Source organism: Arachis ipaensis, chromosome B04, assembly GCF_000816755.2.
Source record: "Arachis ipaensis cultivar K30076 chromosome B04, Araip1.1, whole genome shotgun sequence".
NCBI classification, from domain to species: Eukaryota; Viridiplantae; Streptophyta; class Magnoliopsida; order Fabales; family Fabaceae; genus Arachis; species Arachis ipaensis.
In genome coordinates, this window is record NC_029788.2 from 10,755,847 (window position 1) to 10,778,449 (window position 22,603).

The 22,603-nt window shown below is 36.8% G+C and overlaps 4 protein-coding genes across 4 annotated transcripts in view; 3 read left to right on the forward strand and 1 right to left on the reverse strand.

The window, feature by feature from the left end:
• The window catches only part of LOC107638859 (protein POLLENLESS 3), a 3,115-nt gene extending 552 nt beyond the window's left edge, over positions 1-2,563 (forward strand). The window contains exons 2-5 of the mRNA XM_016342258.2: positions 179-391; positions 746-894; positions 986-1,054; positions 1,148-2,563. Coding sequence (XP_016197744.2) covers positions 179-391; positions 746-894; positions 986-1,054; positions 1,148-2,240 — 1,524 coding nt within the window. The 3' untranslated portion in view covers positions 2,241-2,563. The remainder of the gene's footprint in view (positions 1-178; positions 392-745; positions 895-985; positions 1,055-1,147) is intronic.
• LOC107638863 (histidinol dehydrogenase, chloroplastic) lies at positions 3,591-6,466 on the forward strand. The gene is made up of 9 exons (XM_016342263.2): positions 3,591-3,981; positions 4,078-4,130; positions 4,278-4,350; positions 4,464-4,565; positions 5,193-5,252; positions 5,361-5,471; positions 5,567-5,737; positions 5,832-5,940; positions 6,284-6,466. Exons 1-8 carry the CDS (start codon positions 3,709-3,711, stop codon positions 5,910-5,912), a joined length of 924 nt encoding a protein of 307 aa, XP_016197749.1. The 5' UTR covers positions 3,591-3,708; the 3' UTR covers positions 5,913-5,940; positions 6,284-6,466.
• LOC107638864 (accelerated cell death 11) lies at positions 5,937-7,151 on the forward strand. The gene is made up of 2 exons (XM_021120732.1): positions 5,937-6,695; positions 6,790-7,151. The coding sequence occupies exons 1-2, from the start codon at positions 6,348-6,350 to the stop codon at positions 7,006-7,008; spliced, it is 567 nt and encodes a 188-aa protein (XP_020976391.1). The 5' UTR covers positions 5,937-6,347; the 3' UTR covers positions 7,009-7,151.
• LOC107638861 (pentatricopeptide repeat-containing protein At1g51965, mitochondrial) lies at positions 7,649-19,193 on the reverse strand. Its single transcript, XM_021122333.1, has 6 exons — positions 18,582-19,193; positions 18,306-18,473; positions 17,690-18,032; positions 9,767-10,434; positions 8,937-9,447; positions 7,649-8,855 (listed from the first exon to the last, which is right to left on the reverse strand). The coding sequence occupies exons 1-6, from the start codon at positions 19,191-19,193 to the stop codon at positions 8,242-8,244; spliced, it is 2,916 nt and encodes a 971-aa protein (XP_020977992.1). The 3' UTR covers positions 7,649-8,241.

Consider the following 22,603-nt stretch of genomic DNA (forward strand, 5'->3'; position numbering starts at 1 on the left):
ATTAGAGCTAAGGAATACTTGCAATTGGGGACAGAAGAAGGCATTAAAAATGATTACCTAGGGTCAATAAGTTTGATTGGAAGAATGCTAATGAAGTGTTTGATGATTTGTTTCTATCAGTTAATTTTGTTTCAAGGGGTTTCTGAGATAAAAATGAGTTATAATCCTTGATTTGCAGTTGGTGGATAAGGATCCAGCTAGATCAATTTCCATGTTTTGGGCAGCAATCAATGCTGGAGATCGTGTCGAAAGTGCCTTGAAGGACATGGCCTTAGTTATGAAGCAGCTGAATAGGTCTGATGAGGCAATTGAAGCTATTAAATCGTTTCGCCATCTCTGCCTTCCTGAATCCCAAGAATCTCTTGATAACATCCTGGTTGAACTCTACAAGGTAAATCAGAACTCTTCCCCCTTTCTTTTTTGGGTGCTTTTATTATTCATTGTCTGAAGCTAATATTCTACTGGATAAAATGTCAATGCAAGCATTTCTTGGAAGAACCACACATGTCTTATAATGGATATGCTTTTGTTAAATAACTCTTTGGATGCTTCTCTTAACTGATGAATACGCATTTCTTGGAATTACCATATACTTTTCCTTCTTGTTTAGTTCTGTGCATAATTTGGACACAGGCATAAAGCAATATGGCGAATTCTTTTCAGACCAATATGTTGTAAGCTAACATTTGTGTTGGATGAATTTCTCTGCATCTTGCATTTAATAGATTTGGTTATGTTGGTACAGAGGTCAGGGAGAGTTGATGAAGAGATTGCCATGCTCCATCACAAGTTGAAGCAAATTGAAGATGGTATCACTTTTGTGGGAAGGTCAACAAAACAGGCAAGATCTCAGGGGAGGAAGATCCAAATAACTGCAGAGCAAGAGATATCAAGGTGCATTTTGTTTTCAAACATGCTGTTTCTTCATTTTGTTTATGTAATTTATAGAGGCCTTACACCTGACTATGAATCTCTCTTAATGTAGGATACTAGGGAACTTGGCCTGGGCTTACTTGCAGAGAGGTGACTATAAGATTGCCGAAGAACATTATCGGTTAGCTCTTAAAGATGGACTTGAAACTGCCTTTATACTCTTTTTTTTTTCCTTTGAAGATAAAAGAAATGATTTCCATATTTGTTTCTGCAGAAAAGCACTGTCTTTTGAGGTTGACAGGAACAAGCAATGCAACTTGGCAATCTGTTTGATGCAGATGAACAAGATTACAGAAGCAAAATTTCTGCTTCAGGCAGTGACAACTGCCACAAAAAACAGGAAGATGGATGATTCTTTCGTCAAATCATACGAACGTGCCACACAAATGCTGAGTGAGATGGGGTCTTTGTCGTCATCAGCAAGGAATGTATCACAGTGTTCTCCACAAAATGGTCCTGTTGATGAACCGAAGAAGGCTCCAAATATCGGAAACTTGGGTGGGAGGAATTGGGAAGTGGCTGAATGTAAGACAGAAAATTGGTCTTCAACATCTGAGGTGGAGGCATCTAATGCCAGGAGGAGGTTGTATGAGTCTCCACCAGATCCTGCAAAAAGAGACCAAAAGGTCCCTTACAATAAGCCGAAAAGATGTTCGTGGGGATTCAGTAATAATGGATATCAAAGGGAGACTTGGGGAGATTTCCATTCAGATCATAGATCTTCATTTGGTAGTCCAAATGATTTGTCTGCACCTCCCAATGGAAAGTGGAGAGCAGGGACATTGGATAATCCTCCTGCAGATGGCAGTAACCAGAGATCTAAACCATCAGAATCGCCTCTCGTGGGTTTGAATGGCGATTTGGCAAATGTCACAGGCAAAAGTCAGGATTCTGAAATCTCTTCTGCTGCTGAGAAATCTGTTACAAATGTAAAAACCATAGAGAAGAAGAGCTGGGCCGACATAGCCGAAGAAGAAGAAAATGAAGAGCAAGATGATTTATTCAGTGGAGCATATGCAAATTATGGTGGTAAGGATAGTGGAGAGGTCAATGATGAGAATGCTAACTCAAACATTCTCTGTCAACAACAACCACCTGGGAATGGCATGTTGTCAAGGAATCCAACCGTGAGGCGGTCTTTGTGTTTCAATCCTGAACAAAGACCAGAATCAGCAAGCAAGACTTCAGCTTCGGCTTCAAACTCGGAAAGCCGAAGAATGCCTGCAATTCAAAGTGATTCTTCATTTACAAGGAGAAACAGATTGCAGGTTTTTCAGGACATCACTCTTCAGCCAGAAACCCCATGAGAGGCCATGAATTGAAACCAAAACTTTAAAATTTATTTCCATGGATAGAGGATTGTCAATATTTTGCATTGGTTTTGAGGCATTGTCCTATGATTGATTAGTTTAGCCTATTCTTTCATTTGTAACTAACAACCACCTTTGTATATAGATACTCATATATCCTTGTAACTCTAAAAAGTTACATCAGTTATCTAGAATCTGGAGGGAGTCACAATTTCTGCTACACAGTTGCGTTGAGTTTTGAAACAGTTAATAACTTTTGAATATGCTGTAACCTGAAAGGAACAATTCAACCTTGAGAAAGATGACACTGTCATTTATGCATACTTCATAGTACATAGTATCTTAGTATTTCCGTTTAAAAAGCAAACCTATTTATTCACCTGAATTCAGAGATCTGTAACTTCAGGTTACCACAATAATATTAGTATTTCAGTGACTGATATGTGGTGTCAATATATTAGTCAATTAGACAATTATAAACTAATATGAATTACTAAATTATTTATTGAAAAATTGTTGCGTATGTTTACATTACAAATACAATTATAAACTAATAATTATTTCTTTTTTTTTTTTTTTCGGTTCAACATCTGAGGTGGAGGCATCTAATGCCAGGAGGAGGTTGTATAAGTCTCCACCAGATCCTGCAAAAAGAGACCAAAAGGTTCCTTTCAATAAGCCGAAAAGATGTTCGTGGGGATTCAGTAATAATGGATATCAAAGGGAGACTTGGGGAGATGTCTATTCAGATCATAGATCTTCATTTGGTAGTCCAAATGATTTGTCTGCACCTCTCAATGGAAAGTGGAGAGCAGGGACATTGGATAGTCCTCCTGCAGATGGCAGTAACCAGAGATCTAAACCATCAGAATCGCCTCTCGTGGGTTTGAATGGCAATTTGGCAAATGTCACAGGCAAAAGTCAGGATTCTGAAATCTCTTCTGCTGCTAAGAAATCTGTTACAAATGTAAAAACCATAGAGAGGAAGAGCTGGGCCGACATAGCCGAAGAAGAAGAAAATGAAGAGCAAGATGATTTATTCGGTGGAGCATATGCAAATTATGGTGGTAAGGATAGTGGAGAGGTCAATGATGAGAATGCTAACTCAAACATTCTCTGTCAACAACAACCACCTGGGAATGGCATGTTGTCAAGGATGTCAAGGATGAGGCGGTCTTTGTGTTTCAATCCTGAACAAAGACCAGAATCAGCAAGCAAGACTTCAGCTTCGGCTTCAAACTCGGAAAGCCGAAGAATGCCTGCAATTCAAAGTGATTCTTCATCTTACAAAAAGTTACAGACGCAAAATGACAAAAGAAAATAAATAAATAAAATAAAACAAAATTGCGTGTGATTCTCAGAACCCAGAGTCACATGAAACGAAGGCTCGGACTAACTTTCTCAGCCGCAAACCCAAACTCACAGAGAGTGGTGTTCCACCAAACCCAAACCCAAGCTATCACTGATGATGATGATGAAGATATACATACACACTGCGATTTCAGCTTCCACCAACTGGAATTGCTCTTTGATTCGACCACACCGTAACAACACCCTTAGACCGTTCAATTTTGCTCCCTCTTCTTCACTCTCTACGGATACTTTTTCAAGTAACCGCATAACTTGCTCCTCCAATTCCCATTCCATCAAGACCTATCGCTTGTCGCAGCTCACAAACGATGAGGTTCTCGGACTCAAGACCCGGCCCCGCATCGATTTCTCCTCCATTTTCAGCATGGTGGGTATTGGGTTTGCCCCACATTTGGTTTTTTGGTCACTCTTTTCAAATGGGGTTTGGCTTTTTGCCCTAAAGTTCCATTTTTTATTTTTGCAGGTTAACCCCATTGTTCATGATGTTCAGAGAAGAGGGGATGCTGCAGTTAAAGAGTGAGTTTGGTGCTTCTTAAACTTTTTGTTTTACTGATCAGAAAAGGAAGTCTTTGTTTTATGTTATTTAATTTTGATTTGAAGTTTTGGATTTTTGTGTGTGCATTTTGAAACCTTCTTTTGAGTGTTATGTTTGTGGTTTTGTAGATATACTTCAAGGTTTGACAAAGTTGAATTGGATAGATTGGTTGAAGTTGTGCCTGAGCTCCCAGACCCTGTGGTGTGTTGCATTTTTGGGACCTTACTATGATACTCTTGTTGCAAGTTCCATTTTAGTGGACATGTGATGCTGGTTTTGATGCTAACACATCTTTGTTTTTTTGTCTTTTGTAGCTTGATCCTCATATTAAGGAAGCTTTTGATGTTGCCTATGGCAATATATATGCGTTTCATGCTGCTCAGAAGTCACCTGAGAGAAGCGTTGAGAACATGAAAGTATGTCAATGCTGATTCTGTGCTTCTGACTTACCTTGGGCAAATTCTTACTATGGCTATGTACAATTTGTGGCATAGTTTGGTTTTGTGAAATTACATGTTAAGTAGCTTCATGTACATTTAGGAGTAATAGTAAATAGCGCTAGATAGATCAATTGGATAGAATACTTTTGATGAATCCTTTTCCTTGATTAGTGTCTTGCATTCAATCTTTTAAGCAAAAATTACTATTTCACCGTTTAGTTAGTTTTTGTGTTTATCAGTATATCCAATTCTAACAAAATTACTAATTCATGATAGATATGATGAAACTCATCCCCTAATTGGTCTAAATGCTTGAACTTCACATCCCTATTGTATTAGTTGAATGTCTTGGTTTGTCTTATTTTGTGGCAATGAATACATGGTGACCATAACTCATGATGATATGTCAGAAGTAATTTATTCATATTTAAGCAGCAAAGCAGATACTAAATAGACATCGTAATCTGGTGATATAACAGTACTTAAATGTGCCCATTTTCTTGAAAAAAAAAAAGAAAGAGAAAAAAAAGGAATCTAAGTACTTTGGAGTTGATATTTTTTTCCACAATCTTTGACACTCTACTTGTGGTGATACTCTTGTAGGTTGAAAAGATCTTTGGCCCTGGAAACCAATATGTCACAGCTGCAAAAATGATACTTCAAGTAAGCAATTAAAAAAAAAAATCTCTGAATCTGCATCTGCTATTGTGTTTCATACTTTCAATCATAGAGCTTTTTTCTTCTCTCGTTTAATTTCAAAATCTTCTGCAGAACAGTGAGGCCATGGTTTCAATTGACATGCCAGCTGGTCCATCTGAAGTTTTGGTCATTGCAGATAAGCATGCAATCCCTTCTCATGTTGCTGCTGATTTGCTTTCCCAGGTTCAATGAGTTTTTCAATATGCTTGTATTTCCAGATCTCTTGTGCTTTCTTTCTACATGACTCATTTCCTATGCACATGATTTATGATTTCCAGGCTGAGCATGGACCTGATAGTCAGGTTGTTCTTGTGACAGCTGGAGATGGTGTGGATCTGAACTCAATACAAGAGGAACTCAGCAAGCAGTGCAACAGTCTTCCAAGAGGAGAGTTTGCCTCTAAAGCTCTTAGCCACAGTTTTATCGTGCATGCACGTGACATGCTTGAGGTAAGTTTTTCTTTCTGTATAAGGATGATAATAACTGAACATTAGATAAAGAGAAAAAACATTTTCTCTGGAATCAGTAAAATTACCCAAACAGGTACCTGCTGCGACTACACACAGACGGGGAGTTAAACGAAGATCCACAAAACTTTCACGAAAATGCAGACCTTCCCCATGAATAAAAGGAGATGGAGATGGTGATAGAGGTATCCGTGAATAAAACTATAAGTGTATAATGTACATTGCAATTTTATTTCACTCTTCATTGAAAATCACTCTTCACCATAGCATTGATCTTCAAATATTTGAGTATTTGACCCATTCCCATGACCTGGTTACATAACATGGCCAAAATGGCATCTAGATGGACATTGACTCATTGACTCATTGCAAATTAGAAACGGGACCTTCCAAGTCTCGAGTCTCGACTACTTTACACACCTGTCCCTAAGTCTTGATTGGTGGCTGAATGATATTCTTACATTTCTTTTCATATACTTATTCTACATGCTACCACTCTTCAAACTTGTGTCTATGTTTCCTGAGAAGGGTAGATAAGAATACACCATAGTAAAGTGAAAGAGTGGAGAGGGTCCATCTACTTGGTTTCCACATGGCAGAAGTTGGTGAAAGAAAGAAACTGTCACATGGCCCCCTCTCGTGCTTCTTCTGTGGACATGGAATTACAAAAGAAGAACCGGTGCAATCAGCAGTATCCGATGAGGACGGAATCACAACAAGATCAAGCAGGACTTCGACGGCGGCAGCCGTGGATCACAACCTTCTTGGAAAGATCGCAGATGCATTTAAGGAGCTTGCAGAGGTTGTGGCAGCCGCCTCCAATAATGCAGAGGAGGCGGTGGAGGTTGCTGCTTTCGCCCGGGCATGTTCTTTCGTGGCTCCTCTTTTCGGTTTGGTTGGCTTCCATTTCAAGTTCATTGAGATGGATTATGTTACCAAGGTATTATTATTGTCATTACTTATTACTAATAAGTCTAGTTTTCATGCATATAGTGTAATAATGGAAAACCATATATGTGTACAACTTGAATTAGGTGAATGATCTAATGGAGGCATCCAAGTCATTCAAGACATTGGAATCAATGGTTGATGAGGATGTGAAAACCAATACGGTGAGAAAACAAGGTAGCCACTCGAGGAATCTATTGAAAATAAAACGTGGCCTTGACTTTCTCAGACTACTCTTCCACCAAATTCTACTTACAGAGTACGTACATACATACATACATACTCCTTTGCAATGCATGTGTTAGTTTTTCTGTCATGATAGTGGAGAATGGAGATATTATTTTCTTTATAAAAAAATGATGATGGGTTGTGGAAATTGGTTTCCACTTTCCACGAACAAGATTGTAGATCCGTGATGGCGAGTATAATTGGTTTCCAGTTTCCACTTTCCACTTTCCACTTTTTCTTGCTTTCACACTTCCTGATGGGATGGGGATAGAGTAGCATTATTGTTCAGATCTTGGAACCTTTTGAAGCTATTGGTAGCAATAGGATATTAATATGTTATATAATATTATTATGCATCTTTCTTTCAAGAGAATTGGGTATAGATTGGTGACCAAACTTACTGTATTCTGTTACTGTTTAAACTTTAAACAGAATGTGAATGTAATGCTTGCCTTAGAGTGCTCATTGATGCTTTGTAAGATGATAATTACATGCATAATTCCTTTGAATAATTCCTCTAAATGTAGTTTTGGATTCGTATTTACTCGGAAATTTTCTACAGAAAATGACTAGTGGCAAACTATTCTTGCTGTACTTTACACAACATCATTGTTGGTGCATAACTGCATAATGTGTATATCTCCCAAATTCTCACCCAACCGAATAATGAGAAAACAGAACAAAGTGTGGAAGCAAAAGAATAACTGCAACATCAACTTATCAAAGAATAAGAAAACAACTAACTTCAAACTGAATAATTAGCAGGAGAAAGAATATAAGGAAGGGGAATATTTCATTTCAGTTTCGTAGCTTTACATTTTGCAGAGACTACAACAGCATCCTAGAACAATGTGCAAAAAGATATCCAGGGAAATGGATTCTAGATTTTCCCTATCATTATCGTTATTCTATACATGTAAGAAATGAAAATTCTATTTAAAAAGAGAAAATATTGGTTTGTCTTTGCCCCCCAAATTTTGTTTATCCTTGTATGAGCTTGGTATAGATACTATTATGAATCAAATTATCAGAATACATAATAGATTAATAACAGATACCTCTCGTCAACGAACTCCCCCGATGCAGGAAAACTTGATTTCATAAATCAACATGATGCAGCTATGATTTCTTGAACATGTAGCTACTGCACTTGAAGCAGTACATCTGATTTGATCACATTTCCATAATCATTTGGATTCTTTATGCCAGCAACGCAACTATGGATTTAGCAGCGTTATAGCCCTGTGGAAGCTAAAGTACAAAAGTTCTTGGCCTGATATGGACATAAAACAACTACTTTGTCTATTGTGTCATCTTAAAGGGCTGACAACCCATCCTGTAATGGGGTTCTGCCTGCGAAATCTCAACCTGTTATGCCCGCCGCTTTGCAACCGTTCAAGCACCGCATATGTGATTGAATCCGGTGTCAATCCTTGCTGCTTAAGTTTCGCATAAAGGTCCACTGCCTCAGCAGTTCTCCCGCACCTTTCAAGACAATCGAGTAAAATATTATATGTGACCAAGTTAGGATAGCATCCTACTGCAAGCATCTCATCAAACAATTTACGCGCCATGTCAACTTTATCCGTCTTGCCAAAACATTCAATCAGTGTACTATAAGTTACAACATCTGGATTCAATCCTTTCTCTTGCATTTCTCTAAACCTCATGTGAGCTTCATCAACATCCCCATTCTTTCCAAGGCAATTGATCAGAGAGTTATAGGTAACAACATCGGGCTTACAATTGCTACTCTCTAGTTCTTCAAACAATTTTACGGCAATGTCAACTTCCCCAGATCTACCAAAGCTGGAGATCAGAATATTGTATGTAAATATGTCTGGTGGAGGGCCATCTTGTTTCATCTTTTCAAAAAGATCATGAATATGTGATATTTGCTTCAACCTTCCCAGAGCAGTGAATACTGTATTATACATCATAGTATCAGTAGTTATACCCTTTTCATGAATTTTACCAAGAAGGTCTATAGCTTCTGTTGTCTTACCACCATTGCATAAACTCTCCACCATGGACATGTAAGCATCTCTATCACCCTTGTCATGATAGTTCCACATGTTGCAAAATAGTCTATGTGCTTCACTAGAATGACCCAGTTTGTTTAAAGTCCTTACAAAGTATGCGTATATCTTCTTATTAAGATACTTCTTTGATAACTCCACTATATCGTCAAGCTTATTAAGGCGTCCTTCAGCAACCAAAACATTCAAAAGCACACTGTATGTAAATTCATTAGGCTGACAATCATCCTCCACCATCTTTGAGAAAATTAGAATGAGCTTGTCAACCATTCGCCCCTTGGCAAGGGCCTCAATGATAGTATTATAAGCAATCAAATTAGGAATGCACCCTTTTTTTAACATGGCCTGAAAAAGTGCTAGAGACTCATCAGTTTTACCAGATTTACCCGTCATTCTGATCATAATGGTGTATGTAAACGCGTCAGGCTCACAATGCCGCCGCTTCATGTCCTCAAAAACTTCATATGCCTTATCCACCTGCCAAAATATTGCATCATATGCAATAACTGATAATCAGGATTAACGGAATCAACAATTGAACTTGTATTTTTCGAAAGTAACTCACAACATTTATACAACTTCCTTACTTGTTCAGTTGTTCATCTATCTATCCAGATTCATCGCTCCTAAAGCTTGCAGCTCAACAAACTCACAAAACTAGCAAAAACTCTATCCAAATCCTCACCAACCTACACTCCTATAACGGTAAACCCAACCACAACGAAAGAACTACACTTAGCGATCCGCAGAATCCAAATTTCGAACAATAACAAAACAAAATCAGAAGAATGCAAACCTTTCCATCTTTAGCCAAAGCATCCAAGAGCATGTTGTAACCAAAGATATCCAACTTGTAACCGCGCCTCTGCATCTCCAAATACACATCAAAGCCCTTAGACGAATCACGTGACCTCAAATACGCCTGAAGCAAGCACTTGTAGGTGTAGGCATTGAGCCTCAAATCCCACTTCTTCACCAACCCAACACACATCTCGAGATCCTGGCCAGTGCCGAAGAATCCAATGAGAATGTTAACGGTGGAGATTGAGCCACGTATGCCGAGGCGGTCCATGTCGCGGAGGAGGTCGCGGGCCATGTCGAAGCGTTCGGGGGAGGTGGAATTGGAGAGGATGAGGAGGAGGCGGTTGTAGGTGAAGGACTCGTGTCGGAAATTGGGGGAAAGAGAGGGGCAGAAGTGGAAGAATTTCCATGCAAGGGATGGGGATTTTAGGGATTTGAGGATCTCGGAGGCTTCGAGAGGGGTGAGGACGGTCGGGCATTGGGGTTGGAGGGACTGGAGGTAGTCGGAGAGGTCGGAGAATGGGTCTGAGAACGACGGCGTTTTGGGGTTTCGGCGGCGGCGACGAGAGAGCGACCGGTTGGGGAGGTGGAGGTGATCTTGGCGGTGTACTTTGTGGCAAAGTGGCGGCGCGTGGGGCGGAGTGGGTGGTGGCAGCGGTTTAGCTTCATGAGTGGGGTTCGGTTAGAATTTAGAAGAGAAGTTCAAAAGTGAAGCTCAATTAAGACCATTATTTCTGTTGAACAATTAAGACCCTTTTATTTAAAAAATATTATTTAAGCACAATACAATATGAGAATAAGAAAAATAACTCTTTCCTTTTTTTAAATAAGGGGTTATTAATGAAATTCATCCTAAAATATCACTCATTTTTAAATTGATTTTGAAAAGATTAAATTAGTCATAGTAATTTTTGAAAGATAATTTCGTCTATGTTACACTTGCAGTATATAATTAATTTTAAATTTGGATAAAACATGAGGGTTGTGTTAGACTTTCGACAGTCAACATAAAAACTTAGGTGAATCTTTCATGACATGGATCAAAGATATTATTGCGTTAAAGTTAGGTCGTTGCCTAAAAGTAACACGCCGTATGGTTCGCGTACAGTGTCAAATGAGCAAGAACCACTGCATCGATACCCGAGTGTAGTGTTAAATTAGCAAGTGTTCCCGCATTTTCGTGAACGGACGAGGATAAATAAGCTAGTTTATAAGGAAAAAGGTAAATGTAAAGGTCGGGGTGAGAGAAGGTTGAGATTTGGAACATGGAACAAAGGCACTCTAACAGGAAAATCTATAGAGGTGGTGAATACCACGACAAGGAGGAAGATTAACATTATGTACGTACAAGAAACAAATGGGTCGGGGCGAAGGCTAGAGTATCGTGGATAAGTAGTGGAAGAAAGACCTAGCGGATGTCAAGAAGGTGGGTGATCGGATCATCTCTATCAAACTTGTAGTGGAAGGAGGTACTTTTCATGTGATTAGCGCCTATCCACCGCAAGTGGGTTTGGACGAGTAACAGTTTTGGAAGAATCTAGAGAGTTTGGTTCAAGACATACCTTCAAGAGATAAGATTTTCTTAGGAGGACATTTAAATGGCCATGTTGGAAGAGAAAAGTGATTGGGTCACAGAGACCATGGTTTCGGAGTGGTCAATACCGAAGGTAAAATTATTTTGGACTTTTTTTCAACTTTTGACCTTTTCATCACAAATACATGTTTTAAAAATAGAGACGAATATCTTATAACCTATAGAAGTGGGGAGATTCTACTATGCTGAAACCATTTTCTTTCTTCACATGTTGAAGACATATGGAGAGGCTGCTGGAATGACACGCGTTGAGAGAGAAATCAAGGGAAAGCTAACTCTCTGCTTTGTAGTAGAACATGGGTCTCACATAATTTGTCGGTTACTTACCCAAGTGCTTATGATTATAACATTGGGTTAATTAAAGTGTTAATTTTTTTTAACTAATGTTAAAAGTTATTGCAAAAAACTATGATGGGTTATTTTACAAAAAAGAGAGACTTGGATTCAAGAGGACTAACAGGTTTGGGTTTAACCAAAAAAGACCTTACGCATTGTTTGGTTTAAAGGAAATTGAATGAAAAGAAAATGTAAGGATGGAAAGTGGATGGAAAATAGACTTTTTCTCTATTTGGATCAGGATAGAAAATTGGAAAGAAAACAAAAAAGTAGTAAGGAAGCCATCTAAAGCTTTTCTCATCGGACATGAGATGAAAACTGAGAGAAAAGTATAAACAATGGTTAAAATACAAATTTACCTTTCTTATCAACAATGATAAAAATACATTGATATATTATAATATTATTATTTATATATAATATAAGGAAAGGTATTAATGTAATTTTATTTGGTTATAATTTTCTCTTTTCTTACTTTTTCTTTTATTTAAACAAAAAAAAATTCTTCCTATTTTCTTTCCATCCATTTTCTCTTCATTCAAACAACATAAAAAAAATCAACTTTTCTTTTCATTTTCTTTCCTCTCATTTTCTTTCCTCTCATTTTTTATCTTCCATCCAAACAAGGCATATTATTACTAGGGTAAAGTACTAAATTGGTCTCCTAAGTTTGGGCGTAATTCTGTTTTGGTCTTTAAGGTTTAAAGTGTTCTATTTGAATCCAAAAAAGTTTCATTTAGCATCAATTTAGTCCCACAGTGATGTCAAAATTAAATAATTAACAAAATGTCCTACATAACAACAGTTCAAGAACAAAATCGATAATCTAGAGAACAAGTACAAGCTCCAAAGGCACAAAATCAACCATTGAAGCATCAATACATTTATTTATCATTTTCTTTAGTTTTATAGAAAATATTTTATTTATATTATAAAAAGAATAAATAAATGTATTGATGTATCAATGGTTGATTTTATGCCTCTGGAGCTTGTATTTATTCTCCAGATTATCGATTTTGTTCTTGTACTATTGTTATGTAGGATATTTTGTTAATTATTTAATTTTGACCTCACTGTGAGACTAAATTGATGTTAAACGAAACTTTTTTGGATTCAAATAAAACACTTTAAACCTTAAGGACCAAAATAGAATTACGTCCAAACCTAAGGAACCAATTTAGTACTACCCTTATTACCAAGAGTGGATTGTAAGACCACAAAAAAAAAAGGATTGGATTGGATTGACCAAAAACAAAAAATGAGGTATGTTTATCATGTTACAAAATATTTTGTTCAGCTGAAAAGCCTTAAATAAAAATGTCATAAATAAAAAGCCTATAAAAATGTGTAATTTAATAATTAAAGTTATGACCATATTTATTGGCAAGATAAAAGATAGTGATAATATAATTTTTGAATTGAAAATGAAGTGTTAAATTTTTTTTATGAAATTAAAGAGCATTTCTTAAAAATTAATTGTCAATAACAATCACCTTTATTTACTTGTAACGTACGGTACTTCTAGTTATTTTATTACTCATTTCCTTATCACTATATTTATAATTTTTATTTTTTCTAAATTGCAACTAACATAAATAAGTGAATGAAAATACAAATAAAAATAAGAAACATAAGTATGAGGAAAAAAAAGTAAAAATAGAAAGATTATAAAAATAAATTAAAATAAAAATACGAAGGCTATGAAAATAAATAATCATAAAATTAAATAATTAGTAAAAATTATTAATATACATAGTATGGCCTATAACAGAAACAATAATTATGGTATTAAATGTTTTTGTTCAATAATTTAAGTTTGCAAACAGTCTATTAGAGTAATGTGTCATAGAAGAGAGTCTCATGTCAATGTTACACATGTGAGATGAATAGTGTGAAGCAAATATTTTAGAATATAATTTTTTATTGTATTTATGAAAGACCAACAAAAATAATGAATAATGATATTCCTAGTTATGTTGTTCCCGAGACCGTTTTTTTCTTTTTTCCATTAAGACATTAAAAATCGAATTTTTTTCCCCAGGTTTTAGTTGGTAATTTTTTTGTGGTCAATCCAATCCAATTCTTTTTTTGTGGTCTTACAATCCACTCTTAGTAATAAGACTAAGGTTTTTTTGGTTAAACCCAAACCTGTTAGTCCTCTTGAATCCGAGTCACTCTTTTTTGTAAAATAACCCATCACAGCTTTTGCAATAACTTCTAACATTAGTTAAAAAAATTAACACTTTAATTAATTCAACGTTATAATCATAAGCACTTGGGTAAGTAACCGACAAATAAAGCTATATGGGACCCATGTTCTGCTACAAAGCAGAGAGTTAGCTTTTCCTTGGTTTCTCTCTCAATGCGTGTCATTCCAGCAGCCTCTCCATGTGTCTTCAGCATGTAAAGAAAGGAAATGACTTCAACATTGTAGAATCTTCCATAGAAGTGACATGATAAGTTCTCAAATCGACTTTTTCTTGTTGAGGAGAGTCGACCGAAAATTTTGCATTAATTGTAAAATTATTTCGGGAGAGAGTTTAACAATACAACATAGGATACTCGTCATAAATTTTCGTGTTGAGTAAAAGTTGAGAAAAAGACATCATACAAGGATCCAAGGACGAGGTGGTAGCGGATGAAAGGTGAAAAATAAAGAAGCTTACTAAGACCGATAGGAGAAGAGGCAAAGTGAAAAGGAGATTGAAGCACGGAGGAGATGTGGAGGGAGATGGCAGAAATTATTAGACGATTAACATAAAAAAGTTTTGGTAGATCTATAGAGATAGGACAAAGAGACAAGGAGTCATAGCAGTGAAATGCGAGTGTACAAGAAAAGATAAAGACAAAAACGGAGTGCTTTAAAGAGTGATCTTTGTGCCGCAATGCAGATAATTGGAAAAAATATAAGGTGGCTAAGAAAGAGACAAAAGTAGCTGTAAGTGAAGTAAGAATAAGAGCATATGAAGGTCTCTACCAGTCTTTAAGTACAAAAGAAGGAGAAAAATATATATAGAATCGTAAAGAGGCTGAAAGAAGAACGAGAAACTTGGAACAGATTAAGTGCATAAAGAATAAAGACAGAGATGTTTTAGCACAAGATGAGAGGATTAATGAAAGGTGGTAGAGTTACCTCTACGAGTTATTTAATGAAGGACTGAAGACTCTTTCGAGCCTTGGTTGGTTATGTAGAAGGGAAGAAAATGAAAACTTTGATTACTATCGAAGGATTCGAGACTTGGAGGTAAAAGAGGTTCTAAAGTGGATGCAAATGGCAAGGCAATAGGACCCGATAATATTCCAATTGAAGTTTGGAAGGGTCTTGGAGAGAAAGACATCAGTTGGTTAACCAAATTTTTTAATGAGATTTTAAGATAAAAGAAGATGCTAGATAAGTGGAGAAAGAACATTTTGGTACATATCTACAAGAATAAGAGAGATATAGAGGGATCAAGCTCATGAGCCATACCATGAAGTTATGGAAAATGGTGATAAAATGAAAGTTGAGACAAGAGACACAAGTAACAGAGAATTAATTTTGTTTTATGCTAGGAAGATCCATCACCGAAGCTACATACCTGTTAAAAAGGATGATGGAGATGTATAGTAATAATAAAAGGGATCTAAATATGGTATTTATTGATTTAGAAAAAATGTACGATAAGGTGCTATGAGAGGCTTATGGAAGGTTTTGGAAAGGAAGAGAGTAAGGATCACATATTGAAGATTGTGGTAGGCTTAGAGAAGGGGGTTGAATTTATGCCTTTATTTTAGTTGCTGTTACGACCCTTTTTAAACAAACTTTCAATTCTGATTCTGTTTGAACTCAGCAGCAGAAATTTATGAGACAATTTATTTTTGTCTCATGAATATCAGAAAACAGAACAGTGCAGAGAAGAGAAAAGCTAACACCAGCATATATCCTGATTCGGTTGCCTTGTGCTATACAACCTACGTCTAGTCTCCTCCACAACAATGGAGGAATTTCCACTATAGTTAACAGTATTACATACATCAATTCCACAGGATTGACCCAATCCTTCCACACTCAAGTTCTAACCTAACTTGACATTGGCTATGCTAATACCTAACTATTCACTCTTAGTGCTAACCCAACTAAGAAAGGGATACCTCACAGGTACAAGATACAAGACATAGACATACCTAAAGAAATCAGAAAATAACTCTAGGTTTTTCTCTCAAGTATTTCACTCAGCCTTTTTCTACTCATGGCTTTTACTTGAGTTTCCTCACAATGTCTTTTCTCACAAGAAATTACAGAAAGATAAGCATTGAAAAGTACATTACAATCAGTAAAACATGAAGGAGATTGACTTCATCAGCAGCCTCTTTGCTATGTGCAAAACCAGATTCGCAAACCTCAGCTTGAGTTCTTCAGTATTGGCCAAATGCTTCTTTGAAAGAAAGCATTATCCAAGTAGAGGAACCTCCTTTCAGAACACTACTCTCTAACTCAGGTTTTCTCTCCTTGCCTCTAAATGAGCAGAAAGTCTTCTTTTATCTCCTTGCATATTGCTAGGTTATTCTTCCAAGGTCAACACCTTGAGCCTTGAGCTTCACCAACCCACAGATTCACTTTTTCTCCTTAATCCCCAGAGTAGAAACTCTCCTTCTGACTTCCTCATCTTGACCGAAAGTCATTCAACAGCAACCACAAAAATCTTTCAATGGTTAACTTAATCTGAGCTATTGAGAAGCTACTTGGTCCCTAAGAATCACTTGTGACCGTAGATATACAGCAGATTAGGGCAGAAAATAACTTTTTCTTGAATGCTATTTTCGAACTTACAGAAAGTTTGGAAGAAGAGAAGAAGGTCTGATGCATGCAAGAGGAAATGGGTTACCTTTAACCTAAGCTTGATTTGGTTTGAGCTTGGTGATTTGACAACTGTCATTCAAGCTTAATCCTTCTCTCTCTTGCTTCTTTGGTGACTAGCTTAGGGAAGAAGCTCTTTCTCTCTTTCTTACTTTTTTGAGTTTCTGACCAACTCACAGAGGTGAACGTTGCTTTTGATTAAAGCACATTGAAGGAGTGAAGACTTCAATCTTGTATGAGAAGCTTTGTGGAATGGACACGGGTTTGGATCGGGTAGTGATATGCTTGGCCCGCTTTGATTTCTTTAGCTTTGATTCCTTGGGCTTCTGATATTTCTTTTAGCCCAAAATCCTTGCATTTTGCTTTTCATTTCATTTGGGCTATTGCATTTTAGCCTGCAACAATACATAATTAGTAATATTCAATTTATAATTACTTAACACAAATTATTTATTTTGCCCAAAAATAATGTTTGTCATCACAAATTAATTTGGTTAATTTCTTAACTCAACAATCTCCCCCTTGATGACAAACATAATCAAGCAATAACCAAAAGGAATTAAATTTTAGTAAAGTTAGAAAACTTCCCTTTGATATTACTTGCTTTAGTGTTGCTCCCCCTTTCCTTTTCAAGATTAGCTCCCCCTGGATTTATGCTTTCCTCTTTGTTTTTGTTTTACATTATACTTAAAAAGAGCACTATAGCGAGCTATACACATTTATCTTGACTAAGGGATATCAAATAAGCAACACCACATAATCAGCCAAGCTAATGTCAGTAGCAAAAGGATTCAGCATGTGAAATCAAGTTTTAATGCAGCAGTCAGACAAAAATCCTAAAAGAAATACTAGTGGCTGCAGCAATGCCAAAAAATTCCTAGGACACATTTGCCATCCTACTATTACTCCCCCTTTTGTCATCAAGGGCGGATAATAAGCATGATCAAAAAGGCATCAATACAAGTCCTGCAAGAAAAGAGTTAGATCACAGTCCAAAGTTCTAACTAAACTAACAAAAGTGCAGCAGCATTTAGAGTTATTACAGTCATCCAAAATGAAAAACAGTTCAACAGTGGCAAAAGAAACATAAGTTATGAGATAAAAAGAGAGCAGCAGCAGTTTTTCATGAGACAATTTCTAGGCATCAGAACCATTCCCCTCCGAATTAGCTTCCTCTTCAATATCAATGGCAGGGTCTTCATCCTCTTGAAGGTTATCGATAAAAGACATGAACACAACCACTTTATCCCTTGATTTCTTTAGGAAATTCTCATGCTTGCTGGCTAGCTTCCTTTGTTCCTTGCTCATGGCAATTAAGTGGTTTGATTGGGAGACAAACTCCTGAACAACATCTTTGACCACATTCAGCAGAGCAGATTTCTTCCCAGCAGATACGGATGTACCCTCATTGGAAAGAGAAGGAGAATCCTCAGGAACAAAGTCATCATCTTCATTATCTAAGACCACCCTTTCAGATCGAGTAGGTCCTTTGTTCTGTTTCACTGAACCACCCCCTTTTAGGTATGAATGTCTATTTTGATAATCCTCATTGGTCAAGTCAACACCAAAATACTCAAATATGCAAGTTAGAAACATGCCATAAGAAAGTGCTTTATCTTTTTCACTCCTAACAGAGTCAAACATATATCTAACCATCAAGTATGCAAAAGAAATTTCAGTTTTGGTGAGAAGGGCATATAAAACAAGAGTATCAGTGTAGGAAACCCTTTGATATGAGCCACTTTGAGGAAGAATAATGTGGTTCACCATTCGATGCAACTGAGCACGCTCATACCATAGGGCTTTATGAGTAGGTGTAATGCCATCTATTAAAGAAACATGTTCACAAATGTGAGCCAATGCATCATGATAAGAAATTCCAACACCTTCATCCCACTTAACCGAAGTGTAAGCACAAAGCCCAACATCAGTATACTTCAAAGCATCACTGATAGTTTCATTGTTTAAAACTATGTCTTGGCCCTTTACATATGAGTGAGCAGTGCCTTCATGATAAGTCATGTTGGCATAAAATTCTTTGACCAACAAGGGGTAAACAGGCTTTTTGATATCAAAAAGATGATTCCAGTCCAGAAAAATCAAGTTATCAACAAATGGAAAATTTTTTCTTTTCAAAGATGGCAAATCAGCTAGAAAAGATGGACACAGGGTATGATACTGGATAATCCCCTCATAAAAATCATTGTTCATGGCAGGTTTGAATCTATAAGGGTTATAGTTCGAATGAGAAGTCAAAAAGTGAGCTTTGTGATCAAAAGGGCCAATGTCTGGTTCTTTAACTGACTTAAGAGGAACTCGAGTTTTTCCTCTTTGAGAGCGTAATGGAACAGACCTAGACTTTGGTTGTGTGGGCTCAGGTGGAGGTTTAGGTGTGGCTGGTCGCTTCCCCTTGGATGAACTTGGCTTCGATGACCCTGGCTTGGATGGAGGTTCTTTTGTCTGTGGTGTCTTCTTGGCGGAAGGAGTTACCCTAGAAGGATTTTTGGTTCGTGCCATGGGATCACACCGAGGAGGAGAGGTAGGAGGAGAAGGAGATAGAGTGAAGGTTCGGTCGTGAGAGCGGGTTGAAGGCTTTGTGAGAGGCTTGAAGATTTTTTCACGAGGAGGCCTTTTAGCAATAGTTTTCTTCCTCATTTTGTGATATTTAGGCTTTTGAGGGAAGAGAAGCAGTAAAGAGAGTGGGAAGAAACTGAAGAGTTTGAGGAGAAGTTATGGAGGAAAGAGAGGGAGTGTTAGTAACTGTACCCAAAAGTGAATTTCCAAAACCATGCAACTGCATCACCTTTTGAAGTGACTTGAAAAGACATGACCTCATAAAAGAAAGATTTTATTTGATTTTAAAATAAAACTGGAAATTAATTTAAATTTTGAAAGACAACAAAATTAAACTAAAACCCTTTTTTTGGACTAAAAAAATAAATCCACTTGGAAACCTTTTGGGCCACGAAACATTAAATGAAAACCCTTTAAGAAAACTTAAACACACAAGCCATCATAATAACAAACAAACAAAAATACAACATTCATGTTGGGCCCATAGGTGGTTTGAATAAAGGAAACACATAGGGCTACCCGGATCTGACTTGAGGTTGGCCCAGATTAATTTTTCACTTGCAACAAATCCAAACTTCGCTGATTGAAGGGAAACGTTCATCTTCTGCCCAGAATTGTCTCATACCTGTTTATGAGACAAAAAAAAAAGCTCCAGCAAATTCATAAGCAATTATCAAATAAAGAATCATAACTCAAAATTCCTAGACTTGTCCTAAGCATACAGAATCTGTCCTCAGCTAATGGTTTTGTGAAAATATCTGCTAATTGCTCCTCTGATTTAACAAATTGAATACTAATATCCCCCTTTTTGACATGTTCTCTTATTGAGTGAAATTTCACTTCAATATGCTTAGTCCTAGAGTGCAAAACTGGATTTTTAGAAATATTAATGGCACTCATATTATCACACATCAAGGGAATATTTTCAGCATTTAATTTGTAATCGGCAAGCTGTGTTTTTAACCATAAAAGCTGAGAACAACAAGAAGAAGCAGCAATATACTCAGCCTCAGCAGTGGATAAGGCCACTGTTGGTTGCTTTTTACTTGACCAAACATTCAATGACTTTCCAAGGAAGCAACATAGGCCTGAAGTGCTCCTTCTATCAACTCTATCACCAGCAAAATCTGCATCACAATAACCAACTGCAGAAAAATCATCAATCCTAGGATACCAAAGACCAAAATTGGATGTGCCATGAACATATCTAATGATTCTCTTAACTGCAGAAAGATATGACTCTTTTGGTTTGGATTGGAACCTTGAACACAATTCAACACTTTGCACAATATCGGGTCTAGAGGAAGTTAAGTACATAAGAGAACCAATCATTCCTCTATACCTAGTCTCATCTACATCTTTCTCAGTTTCTCTCTTATCTAATTTTGAATTAGGGTGCATGGGAGTTCCCATGGGTTTGGCATTTTTCATACCAAATTTCTTAACTAATTCCTTGGCATACTTCTCTTGATGAATGAAAATACCATTTTCATTTTATTTAATTTGCAGCCCAATGAAAAAATTAAGTTCACCCATCATACTCATGTCAAATTCACTTGTCATGAGTTTTCCAAATTCAGAACAAAGAGATTCATTGGCTGATCTAAAAGTAATGTCATCAACATATATTTGGATTAGAATAAAAGAATCATTAGAATTCTTGATAAATAGAGTTGTGTCAGTGGTGCCTCTTTGAAAATTATTTTTCAAAAGAAAAGAGCTAAGTCACTCATACCAAGCTCTAGGAGCTTGTCTTAAACCATAGAGAGCTTTAGACAATTTGAAAACATGATTAGAATGCTCTTTATTTTCAAAACCAGGAGGCTGCTCCACATACACTTCTCTATCTATCACACCATTCAAAAATGCACATTTCACATCCATTTGATATAATTTAAAACCACAAAATGCAGCATAAGCTAAGAGAAGTCTTATGGCTTCCATTCGGGCAACAGGGGCAAAGAATTCATCAAAGTCTATTCCTTCTTCTTGGTCATATCCTTGTGCCACTAGCCTTGCCTTGTTTCTTGTAATGCTACCATCTTCTCCCAACTTGTTCCGAAATATCCACTTGGTGCCGATCACTTTCTTTCCACTTGGCCTTGGAACCAAAGTCCATACTTGATTCTTTTCAAACTCAAGAAGCTCATCCTCCATAGCTTTAACCCAAGAGGGGTCACTAAGGGCTTCTTTGATGTTTTGAGGCTCTATTTGTGAAAGAAGGGCAATGTTAGATCCTTCATTTGCCTTTCTAGTGGAAGACTGAGTTTGCACTCCATGAGAGACATCCCCAATGACAAATTCCTTAGGATAATTATTCAAGAATCTTCATTCACGAGGTCTGATAGATTTGGAGGCAGATTCAGATACCAAGGGATTCTGGGTGCTGCTGGCTTCAGGATTTCCTTCAGATTCATGAGCAACATGGAATTGTCTCTTGAATTTTCAGCAGTTGCAGTTTCTGGTTTAGTTTGACCAGAATTTCCTTTTTCATTATTTTGAGTGGTTTCATCTTCCTTTTGAGCTTGATTTCCTGCATCACAATCTTTCAAAATGCTTTGCACCAAATTAGTATCACAAAATGTAACATGTATGGACTCCTCAATAATTCTAGCATCTTGATGATAAACCCTATAGGCTTTACTAGTTGTGGAATATCCTGCAAACAAACACTCATACGCCTTTGGATCAAACCTACCCAAAGTTTCTTTATTATTCAAAATAAAATATTTGCATCCAAAGATGTGTAAGTAGTCTAAGTTTGGTGGGTAGCCTTTCCAAAGTTCATAAGGGGTTTTCTTCAAAAATTTTCTTATGATTGTTCTATTCAAAATGTGGCAAGCCGTGTTAACCCCTTCAGCCCAAAGGAATTTTGAAACATTACTCTCACAAAGCATAGCTCTCGTCATCTCTTGTATGCTTCTATTTCTTCTTTCCACAACACCATTTTGTTGTGGTGTTCTTGGACAAGAGAAGTTGTGAGATATTCCAAATTCCTCACAAAAGGATTCAAATAAATTATTTTCAAATTCAGTTCCATGATCACTTCTTATAGAAGAGATTTTTAAATCATTTTCATTTTGAATTTTCTTGCAAAAAGGTTCAAAGGCCGAAAAGGCTTCATTTTTGTGTGCAAGAAACAAAATCCAACCAAACCTAGTATAGTCATCCACAATTACTAAACCATAATATTTACCACCTAGGCTTTGAGTTCTTGTTGGACCAAATAAATCAATGTGTAGCAACTCAAGTGGTCTTTTAGTAGAGATGTCTTCCTTTGGTTTAAAAGAACTTTTGGTTTGTTTTCCCATTTGGCAAGCATCACAAGTGATGTCTTTGTCAAACTTTATCAAAGGAAGACATCTTACTAATTCTTTCTTTACAAGTTTATTTATTTGAAACATACTTGCATGTCTCAATCTCTTGTGCCATAACCACTTTTCAGATTCTTTAGAGTGAAGACAAGCTACATTTTGATCCTTTAGTTTATC

What these genes read in the sequence shown, in the direction of transcription:
- LOC107638863 (XM_016342263.2), top strand. Translation starts at nt 3,709, where the DNA reads ATGATGATGATGAAGATATACATACACACTGCGATTTCAGCTTCCACC. An exon ending in GGGGATGCTGCAGTTAAAGA is followed by an intron (nt 4,131 to 4,277) that starts GTGAGTTTGGTG and finishes GTGGTTTTGTAG; the next exon opens with ATATACTTCAAGGTTTGACA. An exon ending in CTGCAAAAATGATACTTCAA is followed by an intron (nt 5,253 to 5,360) that starts GTAAGCAATTAA and finishes AATCTTCTGCAG; the next exon opens with AACAGTGAGGCCATGGTTTC.
- LOC107638864 (XM_021120732.1), top strand. Translation starts at nt 6,348, where the DNA reads ATGGCAGAAGTTGGTGAAAGAAAGAAACTGTCACATGGCCCCCTCTCG. An exon ending in AGATGGATTATGTTACCAAG is followed by an intron (nt 6,696 to 6,789) that starts GTATTATTATTG and finishes AACTTGAATTAG; the next exon opens with GTGAATGATCTAATGGAGGC.
- LOC107638861 (XM_021122333.1), bottom strand. Translation starts at nt 19,193, where the DNA reads ATGAGGAAGAAAACTATTGCTAAAAGGCCTCCTCGTGAAAAAATCTTC. An exon ending in GTGCTCAGTTGCATCGAATG is followed by an intron (nt 18,033 to 18,305) that starts GTGAACCACATT and finishes TCAGTGAAACAG; the next exon opens with AACAAAGGACCTACTCGATC. An exon ending in AGCTAATTCGGAGGGGAATG is followed by an intron (nt 10,435 to 17,689) that starts GTTCTGATGCCT and finishes CCACTCATGAAG; the next exon opens with CTAAACCGCTGCCACCACCC.